This window comes from Bidens hawaiensis, unplaced genomic scaffold (assembly GCF_021521415.1).
Source record: "Bidens hawaiensis isolate Kalapana, Puna unplaced genomic scaffold, B.hawaiensis_p1.1 tig00016829_1, whole genome shotgun sequence".
NCBI classification, from domain to species: domain Eukaryota; kingdom Viridiplantae; phylum Streptophyta; class Magnoliopsida; order Asterales; family Asteraceae; genus Bidens; species Bidens hawaiensis.
Genome location: NW_027492551.1, coordinates 49,802 through 73,022, shown reverse-complemented (window position 1 = coordinate 73,022; position 23,221 = coordinate 49,802). Strand labels below are relative to the sequence as shown.

The window sequence follows — 23,221 nt, the reverse complement described above, 5'->3', positions numbered from 1 at the left end:
TCGATGATCTGAGTATTCTTCTTCTCCCGAATCTGTATATGAACATATTACAGATATAACCCTAAACTATTAGTCATTTACACTTTAGTCTCTCTACTATTTAATACCTAACACATAGCGTCACGTCTCGTCCATGCCGAGTAACCGTCACTTATTTTGATCGAGGTTTCTCGATCAAGCCATCAACAAAGCCCATCTTGTTCTTGACGAAAGAAACATTTGTCATCTCTTGTGACTAATCCTTGTAATTGCTATCAAAGAGAGAATCATTATCTTGTATTTGTTTTGGATAATTGAAAGCATGAACAATAATAATCCCGTAAATAAGGAAAAGATAATGCAATGTAATAAAAGATAAACATCAAATATTACATTTTTTTTGAACAACCAACTAAGTAACGCCGGGTACCCCGTACGCGAATATCTTTTATACTAGAAGCAGTTTTAACTTTTGTTAATAAATAAAACATTTTCATTGTTCAAAACAAAATTTATATTCCACCCTAAGGTTTATCCTCTCAGATTAAAGTACATATCAAGTTCAAATCTTTGAACACCAATATCATTTTTAGTTCTATTTTAAACATTATAGCTTATTACCAAAGTATTTCATGAAGAATGCAGAACCCTCAAGTTCTCAACCACCTAAGGATAAACATCTTATCACACTACCGCACTATTTTTTTACACAAATCCATCTCTAAGTATCAATTTCATTATTTTAGTAAGTGGGGCCAAGATATTTTTTCTTAATATTTTATATTTCAATGTGTTTACGCATTTATGATAAAGCCATCTTTGATGGTGTATGAAATGACACGTTGCCTTTTTCACACAGACAATGGGACGTTAAACACCTCAGCACGCCGCATTTCATATTACAACACATGTTTTTGAGTGTGAAATGTGAAACCACCCACACTGCACACACATCTATATGCCAACGCTCCTTTTCACGTTTCACATTACCACCACGAATCGCCTAATTTGCAAAAATAAACTCTCTAAACCAATAAGGCAATAAGTAATGTATTGTTTCATTGATTAATTAATGCCCATGCATGTGTTGATATATTTTGTAGTGACCACCATTTTTAATTCATTTATGAAAAATGATTTGATTTCAAACTTATTTAAACCAATGATATAAAGACATCACTAGCATCCAAACATAATAGTACAAATACAAATCAAAAGTCAACTCAATCGTTGACCATTTATAACATGTGTTATTGATGTTGCCTTGTGTTAACACTGCGAATAGATAAACCGTGCAAAAACTTGGTAAATCCAAGAAAATTGAGCTTTCCATCACTGCTTCGTATCCAGTCCTTTAGTATCGAGTGAGCCGAATCACCCACGTTCATTTCCTACATAGGTTATCAGGTTTAAACTCGGAAACCGCAAATCAAGGGTGTAGTAGAGGTGGCAAATATGCCACAAATATTCCGTTTTTAATATAATGTAGACGATGACGTGGCAACAACCTTTTTAAGGCGCGACACACAGTTGTGCCACGTCATCATTTACTACAGAAGGTTATGTTATATTGGAAAAATAAAATATTTTTTTACATATGGTGACATCAAGTTACATTTTTATGTAATAAACAATAATATTGTGAGTCTATAGGAGGTTGTATGCATTAAAAATATAATACTAGACTATTTGTTATTATATATACAAAGTCGCTTGGCCGGTTCCTCTTGTAGCCCAAATCGACCCGTTCATAATTAAACGGGTCTGACTTGCCTCCTTTGTAGTATAGAGAGGTTTTAAAAAGCGAGATGCGAGGAAAAGCGACGGGGCTTAAAAGTTAAAACAGAAGCGTGAAGCGCCAAGCGGAAAAGCGAAAACTTTTTGTACACGAGCCGAACATACTTGCATCATTTTTTATATATGTATATAGCATGGGCTTTTAGCATCCCGACCCGTAATGTAGCTATATTTAAGCATTATATATGATTTAATATATAAAACACCTACACATACAACCTAAAAAGCATATTTTACAACATTTAGAAGCTTAAAAACCACCTATGTTCGAAAGGCGAGCGCCTCGGCTTCGCTTTAGGTCGCTTTTTTCCTAAAAATCTCGCCTCAGGCTCGCCTTGACTAGCCTAAAGCGAAGAGGCCCTTGCCTTAGGTCGCCTCTCGCCTCGGCTCGCCTCAGGCGCGCTTTTTTATAATAAAAGTTTAAAAAACCAGACCTGTGCTAATGCATCTACAGAAATGACGCGGTTTCCTTCGAGTTCAAAATACTGAAAAGCCTTATTCGCTATATTTTCCCATCCTTCGAGCGCCTCGAGTTGGTGTGGGCTGATTGCAGCAGCTGAAAACTCCTCAAATGTCATTTGAGTGTAAGATAAAGGTTTCATCTACAATCATAGAATTCAAACTAATGTTGTTATCGCGAGTCAAAACTAAAAAAAAATAAAAAAAAAGTCAAACATGTCGTTAATCATTATATTGTGGTTTTACCTTATCTAAGATATCAAAGACCCTTGACTCCTTCATGGCGGGCGTCGAATGTTTCACTAGAGCCTGCAAGTTTATTATGCGTATTGTAAACGGGTCAATCTTGGTTATGTTATCACGAACGGGTCAAATGTTAAAATGAAAATCTAACCGTTTTGAAATTTTCCAAAGAAACACGCCCGTCTTTCTGTTCCAATAGATTAAACTGAGCGCTTAGGTATATAAGTTCATCCTCGGTCAAAGCTTTTGAAAGAGCCTGCAGAACATTAAAAAAATTCATGAATAAAAAAAAAGTAACGGGCCAAAAGTTTTCGAACGTATATTTTTTATGCATATATAACCTTGATCATATTGTTTGTGTAGTCATAACTAACATGTGAAATATATTACCTTGAGTGCAGCACGCCTTAAAGGCGTGGCTCGAACATATGACTTGACCAACTTGTAGACTAAAATGTCCAACGGCACATCATGTTTCTCGTCTCTTAACCATGGGTGAGCTGCAAATGTATTCCAAAACATTATAAGTTGTTAATAATTGTCACATTTAATTTAAACGAATATGTATCTTACTCAAAGCTTGGGAAGCACTCATTCGTTTCCGATGATCCTTATTAAGGAGTCTTTTGACAAAATCTTTGGCTTCCGGGGACACTGAAGGCCAAGGTGACCCGTCAAGATTCGGGTCAGTTTTGACCACAGAACGAAAAATGCCTGATTCGGTTCTAGCAAAAAAGGGCCGGCTTCCACATAATAATATATAAGTTATAACACCAATACTCCACATGTCCGCCTCCACATTATATGATCGGTGTAGCACCTCGGGTGCAACATAATATGCACTGCCAACAATATCGTTTAGGCGTTGATCTGTAAATCACACGGACAAAAAAAATATATTTTTTTATACAATTAACCAATTGTTTATGTATCATTGTATCATTTAGAAAATGCGACTTACCTGGTCTAACGAAATCAGACAAACCGAAATCTATGACCTTCATTAAAGAATCTTCATCTTTTGTACTAAAAAGAAAGTTCTGCACAAAACGCGATTAAATAAAGGTAAAAATCATGATTTAATAATTAATAAAATTTACTTAAGCTGCTTAAGGAAATAAAGAGTAAATGAAACGACCTCTGGCTTCAAATCACGATGCACAACTCCTTGAAGATGAGTAAATGAAGCTACACTTAGCATTTGAATAACGATGGACTTAGCATCGTTTTCATAATATCTTCCGCCCCTGCAACCAGAAGCCCGTAATATGTTAAACCATATGAAAACTAGTTTAACCATTAGAGATAACATATGACTCGAATATATTCATTAATACGTAAACGGGCCAATTTTTCAATTTTAGTTCATATGTGAAAACATATGAAAACTAGTAATGTGATACGAACCTGGATAATATTCGATCAAGAAGCTCTCCACCTTCACACAATCTGTCGAATAAATATTTTTATTGGTTAGAAATTATGTTTGTATGTAAGGCAAAAAAATGAAGAAAGGTTATGCATACTCCATGACTATGTACACGTATTGATCATCTTCAAATGCGTCGTAGAATTGGACCATGTGTTGATGCTCAGATAAGCTTTTTACTAACTTCACTTCCCTACGCACGTCTTCGATTGATAACGCAGATGTCATCTGTGAAAAATATAGCAGGCACTATGTTAGCAACAAGCACGGGTTGATGAGTTCATGAAGAACTTTTAATAAATATTCAAGGTTTGCAGTAACCGAAACAGCAATGCATGAGATTTAGTAAAGATTTAGTGTATAAGTGCAAAAATTTAACAAGATTTAAAATTTGTAGGTATGAAAGTGCAAGTATTTAACAAGATTCAAGAACTTGAGAGTAAACAACTGCAAATTAATGTTCAAATTCAAGATTTAAAATTGGCAAGTGCAAATATTCATCAAGATTCAAGAACTTTTAAGTATGTAAGTATAAAAATCCACAAATTTAAGAACAAGTAATTTTTTATATTTTTTTACAATAATTCATTTTCATTGCTAAACTCAAAATAAATTACAATAAAGTGGCAGGTAAGCAGGCAACAAGTTGCGCCGCAACTAGGGGTGCAAATGAGCCGAGCTGCTCGCGAGCAGCTTGAGATCAGTTCGTTAAAAAGCTCGATCGAGCCAAGCTTAATCGAGCCTGAGCTCGAGCCTAAAAGTAAGCCAGTTTAATAAACGAGCCTGAGCCCGAGCTTCACTAATCGAACTTGAGCCGGCTCGCAAGCTTGTCAATTATATAAAATTTTAAAATATATATTTAATAATTACTAATTAATATATATAATGTTATGAAAAATAAATAAAAGTAACTAAATAATATATTATTTAATACATAAAATTATTATAGAGAAAAGTATATAAAAATAATTATAATTATATAAAAAATAATTGACAAATAGTAAACGAGCCGAGCTCAAGCTTAAAAATCTACTCACGAGCCTAGCTAAGCTCTTCGTAAGTTAAACAAGATATCAAGAACTTAAAAGAGTAAACCACTGCAAATCAATGTAAATATCCAAGATTTCAAATGGGCAACTGCAAGTCAGCAAGAACTCATCAAGATCAAAACTTTACAGTAAAAAACAGTTATTCACTTAAACTTATTCAAGAACTTAAGTATGTAACCACAGTAAATCATCAATAGTACCTTAGATTTGGGAATAACTTTAACAGCAACATACTGATTCTTAAGAGCACCCTTTTTACACTTAGCTCTACAAGTATGACCAAAATGCCCTCTTCCTATCTCCCTCCCCAACTCATATTTCGCCAGAAAATTCGTCGAAAACCCGAAATTCTTATCTAACTCTTCCTCCTCTTCCAATATCGTCCCGGCCGCCTCCGGTTTTTCTTTCTTTGTCCGTTTCCGTATCACCGACATTATCTGCTTCGCAGGAGACGGCGGCGGGAACGGCCATTTGAAAATTCTCCTAGGCGTCCCCGCCGACGCCTCCGGACACCGGATCTGCCATGGACTTCCGGTGAACGAAATCACCGGAGTGCCGGCACCAGAACCACCACCAGCCGGACCAGGAGACGGTGGTGGTGGTTCTTGGTTCCGGTGTCCGGTTGCGGTTGACTGGGGTTTAACAGCGCCTTTGCTGCAACACTGCCCCATCAACCGTAGTCTAAGGTGTGACAAGTTGGTATCAGATGTTAGGAAAACTAATGGGAAACATTAAACATTGAAGGTGACGATTATATGTATATATATAAATATATAATATTATATAGAATTTTGTGTAGATGATTTCAATGGGAATATGAGAAACATTCTTGGAATCATGAACAAGTTTGAAGTGTAACGATATTTAATATTTGAAGGTGTTGATATTTAAAGTGTCATTATAACAAGTATCTACCCATAGAAAATGAATTAAATGACCATATAGTAATTTGCATGAATGTGCATGGTTGCTTTTAAATATTAACTGTTTATAATTTAAGCTGGTGAAAAAGCATAAATTTATTCAGAGATTGGTATGATGAATGAGACTATGAGAGATTGCTTATTTATTTTTATGGAGAATTTATTTTTAATTGCTGTCGTCCTTAAATTCAAGACCTTTTAAATCCGCTAATCTAAGATATTATTATTATATAATATAAAAGAAAAGTTTGGCAACGCAAGAGTATTACTGCTTCATTTGGCATCGTGAGATTGACTAAGTAATTTTTTTATTTTAATAATTAAATGGTTATTCGTGTTGATTTACCGCCGTAATACTCGAGACCGAAAACGTTCGGGTTTTGCCAACTCACCGTCGCAACGCCTGGTATCGACAACGCTCGGGTTTAACTGACCTTTTTTGTTTTGGTTCTATTACCGTGAAGATTAAAACGAAATCAACCAAATTTGCGTCGACTCGTCATCGCAAAGTCCAGGACTGAAAATGTTATGGTTTTGCCGACTCACCGCTGCGAAACCTGGTACTTACAACACTTGGGTTTTACCAAAACTTGGGTTTTAGTTTCGTTACCGTAATAAATGTAACCGAAGATGACCAAATTCACGCTGACACACCAATGCACGACCAGGAACGACAAAGCTCCTTTTTTAAGCGCCTGGGTTTTGCTGGTCCACCGTCGTCGTAACGACCATAACGAAAACCAACCGAATGTCGATTTGTCTTTTTATGTTTTAATTCTGGTGCCGTAAAGAACGTGTCAGAAATAAACCGAACTTGTGTAGACTCACCGCCTCAACTCACGGGATTGACAACGATCGGGTTTTACCAACACTCAAGTTATACCAGCCGAAACCACCACATCGCTTAGGATCGACAACGCTTGAGTTTTACCACCATGGGTTTACCAACCTGTCCCGGCGTAACGCGCCGGTAAAAATACTAGTTTAAAATAAACATTATTTGGTCGGTGAAGCCTGATTTTTTCGCTTGATTTCGTGCTTTTGATAGTTTATGGACTTTATATGTCATTTTATATGTAAGTGACTTTTTCATTAAAGTGTGACGGTATTTCGATTTTATGATTTTAACCAAATTTTTTTTTACTATATATAACATTTTGAGGAGGACATGAGCGGCTCAATGAAAGAAGAGTGGAAGTTTTGTGATCTTCGGTTCGATGTTGTGAGAGTGTTCGGGTTTTACCACCAGTGGTCCTTCGGCAGGTGGGTTTTCCCCAAGATATGAAGATAACTTAAAGGCGCTTAAGGGCTTCGTACGGCTGGGTTGAGCCAACTGACAGGTGGTCTTTAGCCAGCCATCGAGTCACTATGTACAAAATACTTAATTAATTCTATGTTTGTTTATCATTAAAAAAAAAGAATCTCTTTTTTAACGATAACTAGCGTTCTACAATCAAAATAAATTACTAGCAATAGCATGTACCAACCAGAATCATGAAAGCATTCATCAAAATATAATGTAAGGTACCTTTGATGAGTCATTGTCATTCTACCAAATTCATATCATTTGCAACGTCACACCACTTTAGCAAAAAAACAATTGGATTAATCTAATCAATATGATATCAAATATATCGAGCTTATTAAGCAATAATAATGTAGTATAATATACATATGTATATTGGTTTTTATTAATCTCAACTATCGTCTTTTGGTCGTTACTAACGAATTGGCCGCTAACGGCACCAATTTTTAACGTATATGTTCTCAACGGTCCGCGACTAACATGATCCTAACGCCGCTAGTTGCAGGTTGCCGGAAAAACGTTTTTGGTTGGAAAACTCACATTTTTTTTATGGGAAACACCACCTAAGCACCGCCACCACCACTTGAGCATCACCAACCGATTCTGACGATAATTCTAGGGTTCCGACGACCTCAATAATTGAGTCTTTTACTAGAAAAAGGTTCCTAAAGGTCCGATACAAAGTTACAAAGATGTTTGGACGAAAATGTTGAGTTTTTTAGAAAAAAAATGTAAGTTTTCTGGCCAAAAACGTTTTTTTTCGGACGACCTGCAACTAACGGCGTTAGGATTCTGTTAGTCGCGGACCGTTGAAAATAAATATGTTAAAAGTTGGGACCGTCATGAGCCAATTTGTTATTTGAGACCGGCAACTACCAAAAAATAATAGTTGAGATTAATAAAAACCAATATACCTATAATATAGTATATAATATACCGGATGGCTATCGTACAAATGAAAATTTCGTATGAACAGTACGAAGCGAAGAAAATAAAGACTCTGTGATCAACATCTTAGTAAATATTTGAATAACGTAATTACACTATATCATAAAAACTAGTGTATTAAAATTACATTATAAATATTACAAGTAACGTAATTTTATTACGTAACAATTTTATAAGTAGAATAATTTTATTACACTACTTGTAATATTTGTCGTGTAATATAATTCATCTAGTTGTTTTTTGTGAGACATTGTAATTACGATATACAAATATTTACCAAAATGTCACATTTTTCCCCGTTTGGGTTACGTAGTTTTTGTTTTTGTGGTGTCTGTTCAACATTTTTCTCAATAAAAACGTTCACAGTTTTTATATATTTTTATTTATTAAAATATATGTGTAAACAAGAAGAATGAATGGTTATATGTTTGTAGTATATAACCTCTAAATAGAAAATTACAAGGCGTGGAAACTACATTGTAAGATTTTGTCATGTATCAAATATAATCTTCAATAACTCCAACATTCAGGGGGTGTTTGGGATTGCTTATTTTTACCAACTTATAACTAACTTATTAACTTTTTGAAAAGTAATAAGGTGTTTGGGATTGCTTTTGATGTGAGAGGAAAAGGTCCATAAGTTACAATATTGTAACTTATTAATTTAATGAAAAGTTATAAGGAGGTAAAATAAGGAATCCCAAACACCCCCTCAGTTAAAACAACTAGGCTATACATTGTGGGACGGTATAGTGACCAACGTTAAACCCACATGGTTGTCGACGTGGCATTGCTTTTGCATAGATGGTGTCGGTTAAACACCACGTCGGAGGGCGGTAACTTATTAACGAACGAATGGGAAATGAGGGGGAGCGTATGGTGGTGTGATAGCGGCTCCAACGTGGATGATGATTAACGTTTGTTGGAGCTAATCCACAACGAATGGCCTTACTAATAGTTTTAACCTCGTATTAAACACAAATTTGTGTCTTTATGAAAATTGTCCCAAAAAACTTGGGTGCATGACTTTTGTTGGATTTACACATCATATACAAACCGAGAGACTTTTAAAATATCACTTACGTAGTTACATTTAAAACTTAACAAAAAAACCTTTAATAAACATTATTTTATGTGTTATCCTAAGGTCCCTTGTCAGTATGTTACGTCACCATTCACATGCGCTCACCTTGAAACACGTATTAAAACGGGTTAGCTTATGCCGCTGAATCTGTCATTAAAATTTTCAACGTTTGCTAATTTAGCAATCCAGTATTTATAATCTTATAAAACTTTATTGTAGATATTCATGAAGCGCGTTAACACTTTAATCATTCACTTCACAAATTAATTGCACACAATGACGCAAATAATACAACAAATCAAACGTAACTTGGCCCTTTAACGTTCACTTTACAAAAGGTTTCATCAAATACAACTTTATTAATCATAAAGTTCATAAAATAACCTTTTATTTTACAAGGATAAATCAATAACATTCTCACACCCTTTATTACATGAAACGCCCCATAACAAAATAAACACATAGTTACCGCTCATATAAGTTTTCATTATATTTGTCACTTGATAGTTGACACACTTAAATTCATATACTTTACTTTGTATAAATATTGGTTTATGATTTGTAACATGTATGTATTGATTGGAGACATTGTATACTAGATTAGGCCGCTTTAGTGTATTATACTTACCGAGTTACATTATGATATAACAAACTTATATCTAAATATGATACATCCGGATCATTTTCATAAGCAGAAACTTATTTTGAATATAATAAGATGACTTAAAATAAGATAAGAGTGTCACGCACGGGCATTGCCAAACCCGCACATAATAGAATGACATCTTATGACACCTTCCAAATAGCCTCTGTCCAAATCTTCCAAAACGCCTAACTATCAATCTTATCCTTTAGCCCGTGAGACATTCATTCCACAATCACTCACTTAGAATCACATTTACGCAACCCATGCTATATAAACTTCGTCACATGAGTCCGTTTATCCATACTCATCAACGCATCATCATTTACATAAACTCGTTCCAACTATACATTTATCGTTACCTTACATATCTTTTTTTTATAAACCATCGTATATTTATTGTGTGTTTTATAACGAGACTATGATATTGTTTTCTGTTATGTTCCATGCCCTGGCCCGACACAAACTACGACATACTCATAATTTCTAATGTTTGATTGTGAAAAATATGAACATCAAACAAATATAACCCAGTGGAAAAAAAATACTAGATCCGCCACTAGTTATCTAGTCCTTGTATTTTTACACACATACAATCCCATCTTATTCCCGACAACCACCTTAAATGCATAAAAAACTAACGCATCAAACCATCTGTCAAAACGAGTCGTGTTAATGTTAACATAGTTAGGTATGTAAACGAACCCGAATAAGACTATGTTCATGTTGGTTAACTTAACTTTAAGTTAACACGGACACGTACAGTTAATCAAACAAGTATTTGTGTTCATGTTCATTCATTTAAAAACTAAACGAATAATTCACAAGCATAAATGATTATAAACCAACATAACTGAACAAAGATAAATAAACATATTAGAAAAACGTAAACTAACATACTACACATTTAAAAGAACAAGCGTTCACATACATAAATGAACGTACAAAACATGTGTTCATATCCGTTCGTTCAACTAAACGAACCCACACCGTTTGTTCATTTTCGTCCGTTTATTAGTAAATGAATTTCCCGACGAACAGTTCACTGAATGTTTGGTTCGTTTACAGGCCTACATGTTCGGGCCAACATGTTAGGTACATGCCTGGCTCCGAGAAGGCAAAAAAAATTTTGGGGCTCAAGTAAAATAAGTATTTTGTTGGCTTTAAACAATTTAACTTTTAAATGTGCATACTTGGTTATGATTTGAGTTGTATAAAAAACATTTGCATGAAAATAGACTTAAAGTCTTAAACATGTCTCAAATAAGGCTAGAACCCAGAACCTTTTGAATGAGAGTAATATCCCTTTGCCACTAAGCCAAACTAGTTATTATGTAATTGAGTTTAAACATTAAATATACATATTTGTTTTCATAAAAATACATATTACTTTTTTTTTAAAAAGAGTTTCGAGCCTAACGGGGTGTCAGGCCAGGGGTCCATCGACCACCCAGCCTTGGTTAGGTACAATACATGTAGGCAAAAAAATAGTAAAATGTTGATATCGTACCGATCCATAAATATCAAAAAGTGGTTACCAAATTGGTACCGAAAGTACCTGATCCGATAACTGTACAGTTTATTACTAGGGCTGCTCACAAGTTGATTCAAGGAAGTTTTGAGCTCGTGCTGGTAACTAAACGAGGCAACTCAGCTAGTCTAGAGCTCGATCTCGATTTTGAAGTTAAACAAGCCTAAGACTGAGCCATGTCCCGAGCTGAGCTGGGGACAAGTTTGGCTCGATTACAAAAACAAGCCAACTCAGCTGAGTTTGTTTCAAATCAAGTTTTTTTCAAACAAACCACGAGCCCGAACTTCATGCCGCGAGTTTTTTGAACGCTCGGGTTACCCGAAGTGTGACACACTACAGCAAACAGCGCGTGACATAAGCCTCACCCCAATCCACCACAGATATAAATGGCGGGAGCTCATCCTCCGTCAAAACTTCTTCCCCCAAATCATCTCTTCTCTTCACTACACAGTAATAATAATATTAATAATAATAATATTATTATTATCATTCTAAAACCCTAGCATTCAATCCAACTGCATTCATCGATCACTCGTCTGTAATCCATCGCAATCTCACTCGATTCATACTCTCGTTAACCTAGGGTTTCGTTTGTGGTTTCAGCTAGGGTTTACGGCGGTGGCGTGACGGTGTAGGTTTGGATACAGATGGAGGCTGCCGTTACCGGACGCGCTATATCGATAACGATGCCGTCGTCTCAATCGCAGTCGTCACGGAATGAACGGCGTGTTGTTTCCGATCACTTGTCGCAAAACTCCGGCAACGAGGTTGAATTATTGTGTTCTGTAGCTTCAGTTTCGTTAATTTCAATGCTCTAGGGTTTTGGTTTAGGATTAGGTGTTTGATTATATTATTATTAATTATTATTCTTATTAATTAGGATTTGGACCGGTCGAAGCTAGGGCAAGGTGATGAGAGACTGATATATGAGGTAAAATGTTGTGTTGTTTATAGTTTGTTTTTTAAATTGTGTTTTATGCAGTCAAATAGCGGTTCGGAATAGCGGAATCACATTGCTATTATCGGTGTCATCGACCGCTATTTGACTGTTATCTTGATGAAGGATTGTATTCCTTGGCTGATGTTTTGGAGGAAGATTTAATTGCTTATTATTAGATTAGTTCATGTTTCAAGTATTGACATTTGTGTTTTGACTTTTGATATTACTATTAATATTATATATGTTTTGCTTTTATATAATTTATATAAGTTTTGCTTGATATAAAATTACCGCTATCTCATAGTGATAATCTATATTTCAAATAGTGGCTCTTGTCTGCTATTTGGTTTTGGATCGTTTTAACTGCAATACTGCATAGATTGTGTTTTGATTGATTTATGAGTGAGATTTGTTGATTTGTTAAGGTGCATCAGGGGAGAGAGTCTGTGAATGGGGACTCCTTTTCAGTTACTGTCGATGGGGTTAATGAGCATGAATTGCATCTTGAGGAGATTGTGAAACAAAGAGAGCAATTGCAGCATATAGAGGTTAATATGAAAGCCAGACTGATAGCTAATTCAGAAATGATGGGGATTCAGGAACGATATGAGTCTCAGATCAAAGAGCACATTACTTCGAATCTCAAACTTCAGGTGTGTTACAATGTCTTGTTTGCAGAGTTTGTGTTTATGGATTATGTGTATAGGCAATTGTGACTTACTTGAATGTGTGTGCATGTAGGAACAATTACATGAAAGGGAAAAGACTATAATGGACTTGCAAAGAACTTTGGATGATAAGGATAAGGAGCTGCATGCAATTAGACTGGACCATGAAGCGGTATCTACCTAAAGATTCAGCTTATAGTTATATTTTATCTGTCATTTTTATATATTTTTTTTTGTTTTTAATTGTTACAGGCATGGGCTAAAGAGGATCTTTTGAAGCAACAAAACAAAGAACTGGCAACTTTTAGGTATATCTTATACATTTAAAGTTAAACCTATCGTGTATTCATGCTCTTGTTAATAGTTGTAATGCATACACTTGTATCAGTCACATTTGGGGGGTGTATCTTAAGTGTGATGCTGTAATTTAAGTTGCGGTATATGCATTTTCAGGAGAGAACGTGATAATTCTGAAGCTGAAAGGACCCAACACCTTCAAAAAATTCTTGAATTACAAGAACATGCTCAAGAAAAGGAAACACAGCTCATGGAATTGCAGGAACAGGTAACATTTATGCTATTTGCTTTTGTAATATAAATTAGCACAAGCATCATTCTAATTCTTTTTAATCTAATTGATTTATGGTTTTCATCTCTTCAAGTGTTGTGATTCGTGTTATCTTTTTCAGCATAGAGCTGCTCAAGAAACTATCATATATAAAGATGAGCAGATAAGAGAAGCACAAGCTTGGATTGCACGGGTTCAGGAGATGGATGCTTTGCAGTCAACTACAAATCACTCGTTGCAAGCTGAACTCAGAGAACGCACAGAACAATATAACCAGCTTTGGATTGGTTGCCAAAGACAGGTTTTTTAATTTATCTGAACAATAACTACAGTTTATACTAGGATTATTGTAGTTGACATTTGCTAAATAGTTTATATTATTAGGTTACTATGTTGATGACATTTATTATGGTATTAATTTGTACCAGTTTGCTGAGATGGAGAGGCTTCATCTACACACATTACAACAGCTTGAGAAAGAGTTAATTGAGGCAAGAGAAAAGAACGGAAATAGCTCATCAAATGCTAACAAAACTACTGTGAAGGAAACGTCTCATTTTGTCGATGGAAGTGGAAACCAGCTGGAGGCTAGCAGCATAGGAAACAATCCTAGTGATGATTCAAGGAGTCTCCAAAATGGTGATGCAGAAATTGTCTCTTCTCAGGTATAGTAATCTTTGGTTCCAAGCTATAGGGTAAATTATGTTAAGTCAATTTGTTGGTTTATTTACATTAAGAAATATCTCGACTTATTTCAGACCAAAAATATAACTTCTGCTCAAATGAATCCTCAATCGTTACATGGAATGCCAGCTTACTATCCACCTGGACAACTGGCAGCTTTGCCTCCATTTATTTTGCATCACCCTCAAAATGTGAATCCACATCTTCTTCAATCTCATGTTGGCCAGTTTTATTCTTTACCTGCAAGTTCATCCATCCAACACTGGCAGAGTCAACAGGTACGGTTGTGTATATATTTTTTTTCTGCCTTTTATTCTAATTTGTGTACATGTGGATCATATTGGTTGATATTCAAACACTGGGTCTACTTCATTAAACTATATTAGTACCATAATAACTTTGGAATACATCAATTTATTAGATGGTATGCATCAAAAGTATGTTATAGTTCAAATGGTGTGAAATTGTCACTACTATATTTGTGACATTTGCTACAGTTTTGCCAAATGATCTTCTGTACTTGTTGGTAGGCTTTCACAGAAGGTTTACAGATGCCAAATCATGAACAGTATTCTCCCCAAAATGACCAAAATCAAATGAGGCAAGAGACTAATTATGACTACGAAGCATCTGTAAATGGACAAACTATGCGATCTGAATTCATGGATGGCGTTCCTTCCAAAAATGAGGAACAGGTAATAACATTTAACGTTTTAAATTTTCATCAGTCTGTTATATATGAATCCCGCATTACTGTGGAATGCTGATGCTCATGAATCAATTATTATTCACAGCAGAGTTTGCAACAAATTTCCTCTCAATTTCATGCTTCTCTAAGGCTGAACCAATCTGACAATGATATTGCTCTTCAGGTTTGCGTTAATTACTGTTTTGTCACATCACTGGTTTTGTAACGGTACGCTAATCATTGTGTTAATTAATACAGGAAAAAAATTTAATCTTTTTGTCTAATCATGGAAGTGAAGCTCATATTTCAAGTATAGGGCAGCTGACGTCTGCTGTCATTGCACCTCAAGTTATTCAGTCAGTAAAGGCTAGTGGGGCCCTACCAAACAAGGTGGACATCGTCACACAGAATAATTCTTCAGGAGGAAAGACTGCAGAGAAGGCTTTATTTGATGAAGAAACCTTATTGGCTTGTGTTGTCCGCACGATACCGCCCGGTCCAGGTGGAAGGATACAAATTAGCTCAACGGTTAGTAGCGCTTATTATATCTTATCATACAATAAGCGGATTAGAATTATATGTTAACAGCTGTTATGTTTTATTGTATAACATACAGCTTCTGACTCGGCTCACGAAAATGCTATCACCACTTCGTTGGTCTGATTATGAGAATAAACATGGGAAACTTGATTCTTTTTTGGGCAGTCATCCTGAAGTAAGCTCAACAGTTTTCATAACTTAGATTATTTGACTTTTTACATTGAGATAAATACAGGCAAGAGTAAATTGACTTATTTTCTTTTTTGTTTCAGCTGTTTGTGATAGAAGGGGATTATATTCAGGTGCGTGAGGGCGCACAGGAGATCATAGCTAGCATGGTGGCACGTGCAAAGGTCCGTGCCGCCACCGTTGCCGCTTCTGCTGCGGCTTCTCACCCATCAAAGTTGTCTTCTGTTGCTGTGACGCCAATGGCTCAAACTCGACTGAAGCGGGTCCCATCTACCGAGTCACAGAACTCGAATAGTGCCCTCAATCCTATAGGCGCGAGAGTTTTGGGCAAAAACAATGATCAAATGAAACATGTATTGGCAAATGGTAATGGGGTGAATATGAATAGACCTAATTTGGGGAGTCAAAGCAAGGTTATTAACAATGGGAGGTCGGGCCCAAATTACCATGGGAAACAGCAGGGCAGGTAATATTAACATTTAGCGTACAAAAAACATGTATTTGAAGTTGATTATCACTAGGGGTGTGCGTGGTACACTTCGGTGCGGTTTTGGGCTAAAAATTAACCAAAAACCAAAACTTTGGTTTTTTGATTTTTGAAACCATTTGGTTTCGGTTTGGTTTTTTCTGTTGTTGCCATTTGAACTTGTAGGCTCAAAAGAAAGTTAACCGAAAATAATGAATTTAGGTATAAATAATTTTGTTAATTATTAACCAATTGACTATTATATATTTGGCCAAAAGTATTTTAGTTACATATTTATTAAATTATTATTAATTTAATTACCTAAAATAAAATCTAGAAATTTGGTTCGGTTTGATTTAACCTGTTTTTATTTCATGCAAAACTAAAACCGAACCATTAGGCTTTTACAAAAAAAAACCCATAAAACCAACCGTCAATTTTTTGTTTCTTATGTTATTTTTGTTTTCTATTGGCATTAACTTGAGCTTATGTTATTTTTGTTTTCTATTGACAGGTCTAGTGGATCTTTACCGGGTTCCCGAAAATAGTAAGATCAGATGTTTTATCATCATTACATTTTAATAGTGAAAGTTTACTTGTAAAAGTTATTCAGTCAAATAACATTTTTTTTGTTTTCACGCTTACAACAGGAGATTCCGGATGGATGTGGAAGCATGAGTTTTAAGCGAGTTTGAAGTGGTAATGAAGATGGTTTTCTGGTGTTTGTACGATTCCGATTGGAATTGAAACTGGAAATGAGAATTAAACTTGAATTGGAATTGGAAGTGAAACTGGAATTGCGTTTATAACTTAAAAAGACTTTTTTATCTGTTGTAAAAGTGTGGTGTCTTTCAAGTTATGCTTGCAGCTCGAAATTGTTTCTTTTTAAGTTTCATTAAATTAAATCCATTTTCTTACTGATTGAAGCCACGAGTCCCAAACCTTGTTATGGAACTCGAAAGGGTTCTAAAACCCAGCCAGACAGCATAATCAGTTCCTATAGAAACCAGTTTGGCTTCGAACCTAGCTGACGGATTGACATTGGTTTCTGTGTTTTTTTACCCCAGAAGCCGGTTTGGGACCGTTTAGAACTGGTAGCATGAACTGGTTTGTAATCGGTTCTAGAACTGGTCAACCGTGAAGCTTCGATACTAGCCATTTTATAACGACTTTAAAGCCATCTTTAGTGTGTTTTACCTGTTTTGCCATCATTATAAGTAAATAGGTATTGGATTTATGTTTAAAACTATTTGTTAGTGGTTTAGTTAGAAGTAGAGGTGAAAAAAAACCCGGTTTCGGACCCGACCCTACCCGTACCCTACCCACGGGACGGACTGGGCTTTGGGTTTCTTCCCGGAACTGACCCGGACCTGGTAGAACAGGTTCTGCCAATACCCCGGTCACTCTATTCTATCCGAAACCTGATAAAAACCCTTTTGAAACCGGTCAAATACCCAACTTTACCCGGAACTTGTTCTTACCTGGACCTTGTTTTGACGTTTGTTTGACCATATCCAGAACCGGTTCCGGTTTCGGTTCCAATACCCGATTTGTGCACCTCTAGTTAGAAGGGTATAAATATATAACTGACAAGTTTTATAAAAAAAAGTGCTGATGGGCCAACCAAGTCACACCAAACTTGATTTCATCCCAAGCCCAAATTGACCCACAATTGGAACACAAAAGAATCAATTAACTTTTTTTTATTCTGTGAACTGTGTATTATTTTCGATACAGTAAAAAATAATTTAACAATCTCATAATCTCAGAAGCATCCCCATTTAAATACTTATTTGATGCAAATTTAACAATTACACACAACTACAAATACGGTCTATATATAGCGTTTTATCGTTACCATAAGTTTTAAGATGAAACTTAGTTTTTATTTGGTAAGAAACAAAAATGAAATTAGTACAATTATATCAACACTTTAATACAAAAAGAAAAATAAAAACTAGACAAAAAGAAAATTATGCTAAACCTGACACAAACTAGACAAAAAGAAAATTATTAACCACCCATTACTCTACACACGTCTTGTACTGATTGACTTGTTAAACCCGACACAAACCAGAAAACTATGCCTTGTAAATTTGAATTCGACACTAGTTTTCTATAAACAAGTCTTGTCGCGTGTTATTACCATTTGGAAATTGGAAACTGATATTAGAAAGAAACGATTGCTTAATTACAGTATTGATTTCGGAATATGTATCTTTTGTGGTAATTACGTTGAGTATTTTAAGTAACACATTTACAATTAAAAAACAAATATATAAAATAAAAATACAAAAATACCTACATTAAACCAATGAACAGTATTTTTATAAAAAAAGGTCACATGATGATGCAGTACAAAGTGATTACAAAAGTTATATTATTTTAGTATTTAGATGCTCCTTTTTAGTAAAATGATTCAAGAGGTTTAATGCATTAAAAATACGCTTTCAATAAAACAACCCATTTCACCATAGCCCATGAGAAACAAAACATAACCCGAACCCGAGCTGAGTTTCAAACCTTTCATACGCACCGAACCAAAATCAAGTTTCTGATATATAAAGCTCGAAACAGGCCGAGCTTAACTTCTAGAGAGCTTACAAATAAAACATCTCCAAAACAAAGAGTTGGTTTCATCAATTTTTAAAATCAATCTAATTTTTCTCTTCTATATTCCCACCTTTTTAACTCAAAATAAACTAAAACCAAAAGCAAAGTATATCATTAACATATATGCTAACACCTCATTAATCCCTAAAACCGCCACCGCCAAAGAACATACCTCTTCCATCTCCACCATAAGCTGCCTCAGACCCGCCTTCCCTACCGCCAGACTGCATCCCAAACAACCCACTCTGACCACCACTCCTGAACCCCATCTGTGCCCGAAACTGTTGCTGTTGCTGCAACTGCAACTGCAACATCTGCTGCTGCTGCTGCTGTTCTTGAGCTTGCCTCGAGTTTACTAGAAACATCGAATTCTGACCACCGCCACCACCAGTTTGCTGCATGAAACTACTCGTCTGAGGCATGGAATTCGGAGGCGTTTGCATAGCCTACATATATATATATAAACATTGTTAAAATCCATAAAATGGTGGTTTTTGTAGGACAAAAATATAAGTTAAATAACTAGAACTCGCCTGTGATGGATTCGGTTGTTGTTGTTGTGATGATGCTGGTGGTTGAGCATCAGCAATGGCAGCCAGGTACATTAAGTTCTTCTGAAGCACAGCTTGGTACCTAAAAACGTTACAATATTTAGTGGCCCGTAGGGTCGGTTTGAATCTATAACGGGTCGTATTAACGGGTTGAAAGTTGCCAGTCTTATATTCTAAGAATAAATTATGAAAAATGGACTAAAACTTTGTCGGGTCAACCCGACCCGGCCCGTTTTAGCCTGAACTTGTTCTGACCCAATTATCGGGCTGAAAGTTGCCGTAATTATTAAGAAAAAAAACTATAAAAATGGACTAAAACTTTGTCGGGTCAACCCGACCCGGCCCGCTTTAGCCTGAACTTGTTCTGACCAAATTATCGGGCTGAAATTTGCCCATCTTATATTCTTAAGAAAAAAAAACTGTAAAAATGGACTAAAACTTTGTTGGGTCAACCCGACCCGGTCCGTTTTAGCCTGAACTTGTTCTGACCCAACTATCGGGCTGAAAGTTGCCCATCTTATATTCTTAAGAAACAAAACTATAAAAACGGACTAAAACTTTGTTGGCTCAACCCGACCCGGCCCGTTTTAGCCTGAACTTGTTCTGACCCAATTATTGGACTGAAAGTTGCCCATCTTATATTCTTAAGAAAAAAATTATAAAAATGGACTAAAACTTGTTGGGTCAACCCAACCCGACCCGTTTTAGCCTGAACTTGTTCTGACCCAATTATCGGGCTGAAAGTTGCCCATCTTATACTCTTAAGACAAAAACTATAGAAACGGACTAAAAATCTGTCAGGTCAACCCAACCCGGCCGAGCCCGTTTTAGCCTGAACTTGTTCTGACCCAATTACCCGGCCCATTTTATCCTGAACTTGTTCTGACCCGTTACCCGATTGCCCATTTTATACATTTCTAACTAAATATGAGATAACTTACTGAGCACATTCCTGATACTTCCCAAGGTTTTGACATTCCAAAATAGCCAAAATCAGATTTTTGTTGTCTTCAAGGTGCTGCAACAATTACATGAACAAAACCAATATTATTATTATGACCATGGGCCCCACTAGACTTATAAAATACAAAAATCATAGACTTGACTTAGAAAAACAATTGTTTATAGTACTATAGACACTGTATGATTTAATATTGGGCTTTCTTGGACCCAAGTATAGAAGAATGAAGTTCAAATTAGGGGAGTAAAAAATCCAAGCCGCTCGTGAGCTACTCAAGATCAGTTCGTTAAAAACACGAATCAATCCGATCTTAAATGAGCTTAGACCCGAGCATCCGGCTCTCGAGACTAAGCGAGCTTTTATTTAATATACTCATATGATTACTATTATATATAAATAAATGATAAATAATTAAATAATTTACATCATACTATATATATATATAGAATTATAACTATAAATATATATGTAGTGGTTGGATCAATTCAAATAAAATTAACGTGCTAACTATACGAATCAAGTAGTGTAAATATATATATACAACATAGTGCAATTATAGTGTAATGTAACTACAGCATATTGTAACCACACAACGATGTAATGTAATTACATAATTACACTGCGTGTATATATAATTACACTATTTGATTCGCACATCTAACACATTTTTTTAGTTTGTACGATCACTTTTCTCGTATTATATATGTAAACACATATAAAAATACATATAAATAAAATAACTAATAAATAATAAACTAGCCGAACTTAAACCCTCTTAAATTAAAACGAGCCAAGCTCGAGACTAAACTAGCTTGGGCTCGGCTCGGCTCGGCTCATTTGCACCCCTAATTTGTACGTAATTTATGAAATGAATATGTATGGGTTCGTTCTATAAAACACAAAACTATATGAATCAGTGACTGACATAATAATAATAATAATAATAATAATATATTCATTTCGTCGATCGGCGCATGTTAGCGAAAGAAAACAAAATATTAATAATATTTAAACCTTTTGAATCTGATCGGCGGTGATTGCACTGAGAGGAATATTCGACGGTGGCGGTTGCGGTGGTTGCTGCTGCATTTTGTCGCCGGAGATAGTATGTATGTATGTATGTATGTATGTATGTAATAACACGTCACACAACCCTAAACCCTGCAACCAAATGAAAATGAACTTAAATCAAAGCTAGTATTTATTATTATTATTATTATTATTATTATACCGGGTGTTTGGCTGAGCCTCTTAAAAAAATAAAAATTACTTATTCGCTTTTTTAAAATCAAAAGGTTTTAGGAGCTTTAAATTGAAACTTTTTAAATTGCTTTTACTTTTCAATAAGTAACTTTTAGAAGCTCAGCCAAACGCTCCCAATAGAAATATGGTGGTAAGCCTTGACCATTTAGTAGTTTGAGTAAAGTGTCATTTTCGTTTTTATGGTTTGACAAATAATGCGAATTTAGTTCAAAAAGTTTATTTTTTGCATATGAACCCTTCACGTTTCCCAGTTTTTGCCAATTACATCCAAATCACTAACCTTGTTAAATTTTATCGTTAAGTCATAGGTAGACATGTCTTTTCATTATTTCTTTATTATAATACTTATTTTTTAATGAACTGCGGTTTTCGTCCTTATGGTTTGTCAAAATAGTGGTTTTAGTCTAATAGTTAAGTTTGCAATTTTCTTCCCTATGGATTCATTTCACTTGCAATTAAACTCGAATTCCCTAATCTCGTTAAGTTTGGTTGTTAAACCCATCGGCGTGCCCTTCACGTGAGGAGCAGTTTTGTTCCTTCTTTTTTTCCCTTTTCCCCAAATACGCCACAACCCCTCACGTGAGGGGGGTTGCGAATTAGGACTGAGATTTATTTGGAGAGAACAATAACAAAATTGATCGTCACATGAGGGGCACGCAAATGGGTTCACGACAAGACTTAACAAGGTTAATAAATTCGGGTTTAATTGCAAATGAAATGAAACTAAAATGACAAAAATTGCAAACATGGAACTATTGGACTAAAACCGTAGATTTGGACAAACCACAAGGACGAAAACCGCAGTTCACTAAAATAAGTATTATAATAAAGAAATAGTGAAAAAACATGTATACCCCTGATTTAACGATTAAATTTAACATGGTTAATGATTTGGATGTAATTGACAATAAAAGGGAAACGTGGAGGGTCCATATGCAAAAAAATAAATTTTTTGGACTAAATTCGCATTATTTGCCAAACCACAAGGACGAAAATGGCATTTTACTCTTATTTTTTTCTATATTTTATGTTTCGGTTTAACTTTTGTGTATTAACACGATGCAATGAGCGTGTGTGGTTCAACGTTTTTACGTCTACTTTTTGTTACCTTTTCTTAATGGTTAACGTTAGTTACTGACTGCGGGAGAGGGGATGGCGAACGAAGGCGTTAGTGGTGGTAACTTCATGCTTTCGAGTGAAGTGGATATGTAAATACATGTTTTTATACCTCCACCGCAAAGCGTGGGTGTAAATCGTAGTTATAATATATAGGCACGCAGAAAAGGACAAACCGATAAATTGTTTGTCTCCATATACCGCAGAATATGAATTCAATTGTCTTACGTTTTTGATTGAATGAGATTTCAATGTTTCATGAACCCGTTTACATTTATATTTATGCATACTATATAATATATACATTAAAATTTGGAAAGATAACGAAAATGGATTGGTTGATACTGACTAAATTATGTTAAAATATTCTTATATACATTTACTTTTTTCCACATATCAATGTTGGGTATAAAATATGTGAAATGTTATCATATGAAATTTGTAAAAATAATAATAATAATAATAATAATAATAATAATAATAATTACAACATGTGTTCTTACGAGGCCGGTCCTGAGAACTTATAGTCTCGGCTTGGAAACAATAAACTATTTTTTTTAAAAGTGATTAACACTATAACAAT

The 23,221-nt window shown here is 35.2% G+C and overlaps 3 protein-coding genes across 5 annotated transcripts; 1 reads left to right on the top strand and 2 right to left on the bottom strand.

The window, feature by feature from the left end:
- Nucleotides 1-1,184: 1,184 nt before the first annotated feature.
- On the bottom strand, nt 1,185-5,870 carry LOC143552203 (CDPK-related kinase 3-like). Its single transcript, XM_077042480.1, has 11 exons — nt 5,157-5,870; nt 4,005-4,135; nt 3,886-3,927; nt 3,617-3,725; nt 3,440-3,518; nt 3,052-3,348; nt 2,869-2,978; nt 2,630-2,734; nt 2,482-2,544; nt 2,211-2,378; nt 1,185-1,370 (listed from the first exon to the last, which is right to left on the bottom strand). The coding sequence occupies exons 1-11, from the start codon at nt 5,625-5,627 to the stop codon at nt 1,230-1,232; spliced, it is 1,716 nt and encodes a 571-aa protein (XP_076898595.1). The 5' UTR covers nt 5,628-5,870; the 3' UTR covers nt 1,185-1,229.
- A 5,871-nt stretch (nt 5,871-11,741) lies between these two features.
- LOC143552220 (uncharacterized) lies at nt 11,742-17,052 on the top strand. Of its 3 annotated transcripts, none has more exons than XM_077042496.1 (16): nt 11,742-12,158; nt 12,272-12,322; nt 12,766-12,984; nt 13,073-13,171; nt 13,252-13,307; nt 13,453-13,564; nt 13,689-13,868; nt 13,996-14,232; nt 14,326-14,529; nt 14,782-14,946; nt 15,046-15,123; nt 15,198-15,467; nt 15,556-15,654; nt 15,752-16,134; nt 16,649-16,681; nt 16,785-17,052. In XM_077042496.1, coding segments are annotated over exons 1-16 (2,307 nt in total). In that variant the 5' UTR covers nt 11,742-12,038; the 3' UTR covers nt 16,786-17,052. The 3 variants fall into 3 exon arrangements, with proteins under 3 accessions (XP_076898611.1, XP_076898610.1, XP_076898609.1); XM_077042495.1 differs by having other exon boundaries at nt 11,743-12,158; nt 12,757-12,984; nt 15,049-15,123; nt 16,785-17,051; XM_077042494.1 differs by having other exon boundaries at nt 11,743-12,158; nt 12,757-12,984; nt 16,785-17,051.
- Nucleotides 17,053-18,674: 1,622 nt separating this feature from the next.
- Nucleotides 18,675-21,348, bottom strand: LOC143552252 (uncharacterized). Its single transcript, XM_077042522.1, has 4 exons — nt 21,274-21,348; nt 20,240-20,316; nt 19,251-19,380; nt 18,675-19,193 (listed from the first exon to the last, which is right to left on the bottom strand). Exons 1-4 carry the CDS (start codon nt 21,346-21,348, stop codon nt 18,885-18,887), a joined length of 591 nt encoding a protein of 196 aa, XP_076898637.1. The 3' UTR covers nt 18,675-18,884.
- Between the last annotated feature and the right edge of the window lie 1,873 nt (nt 21,349-23,221).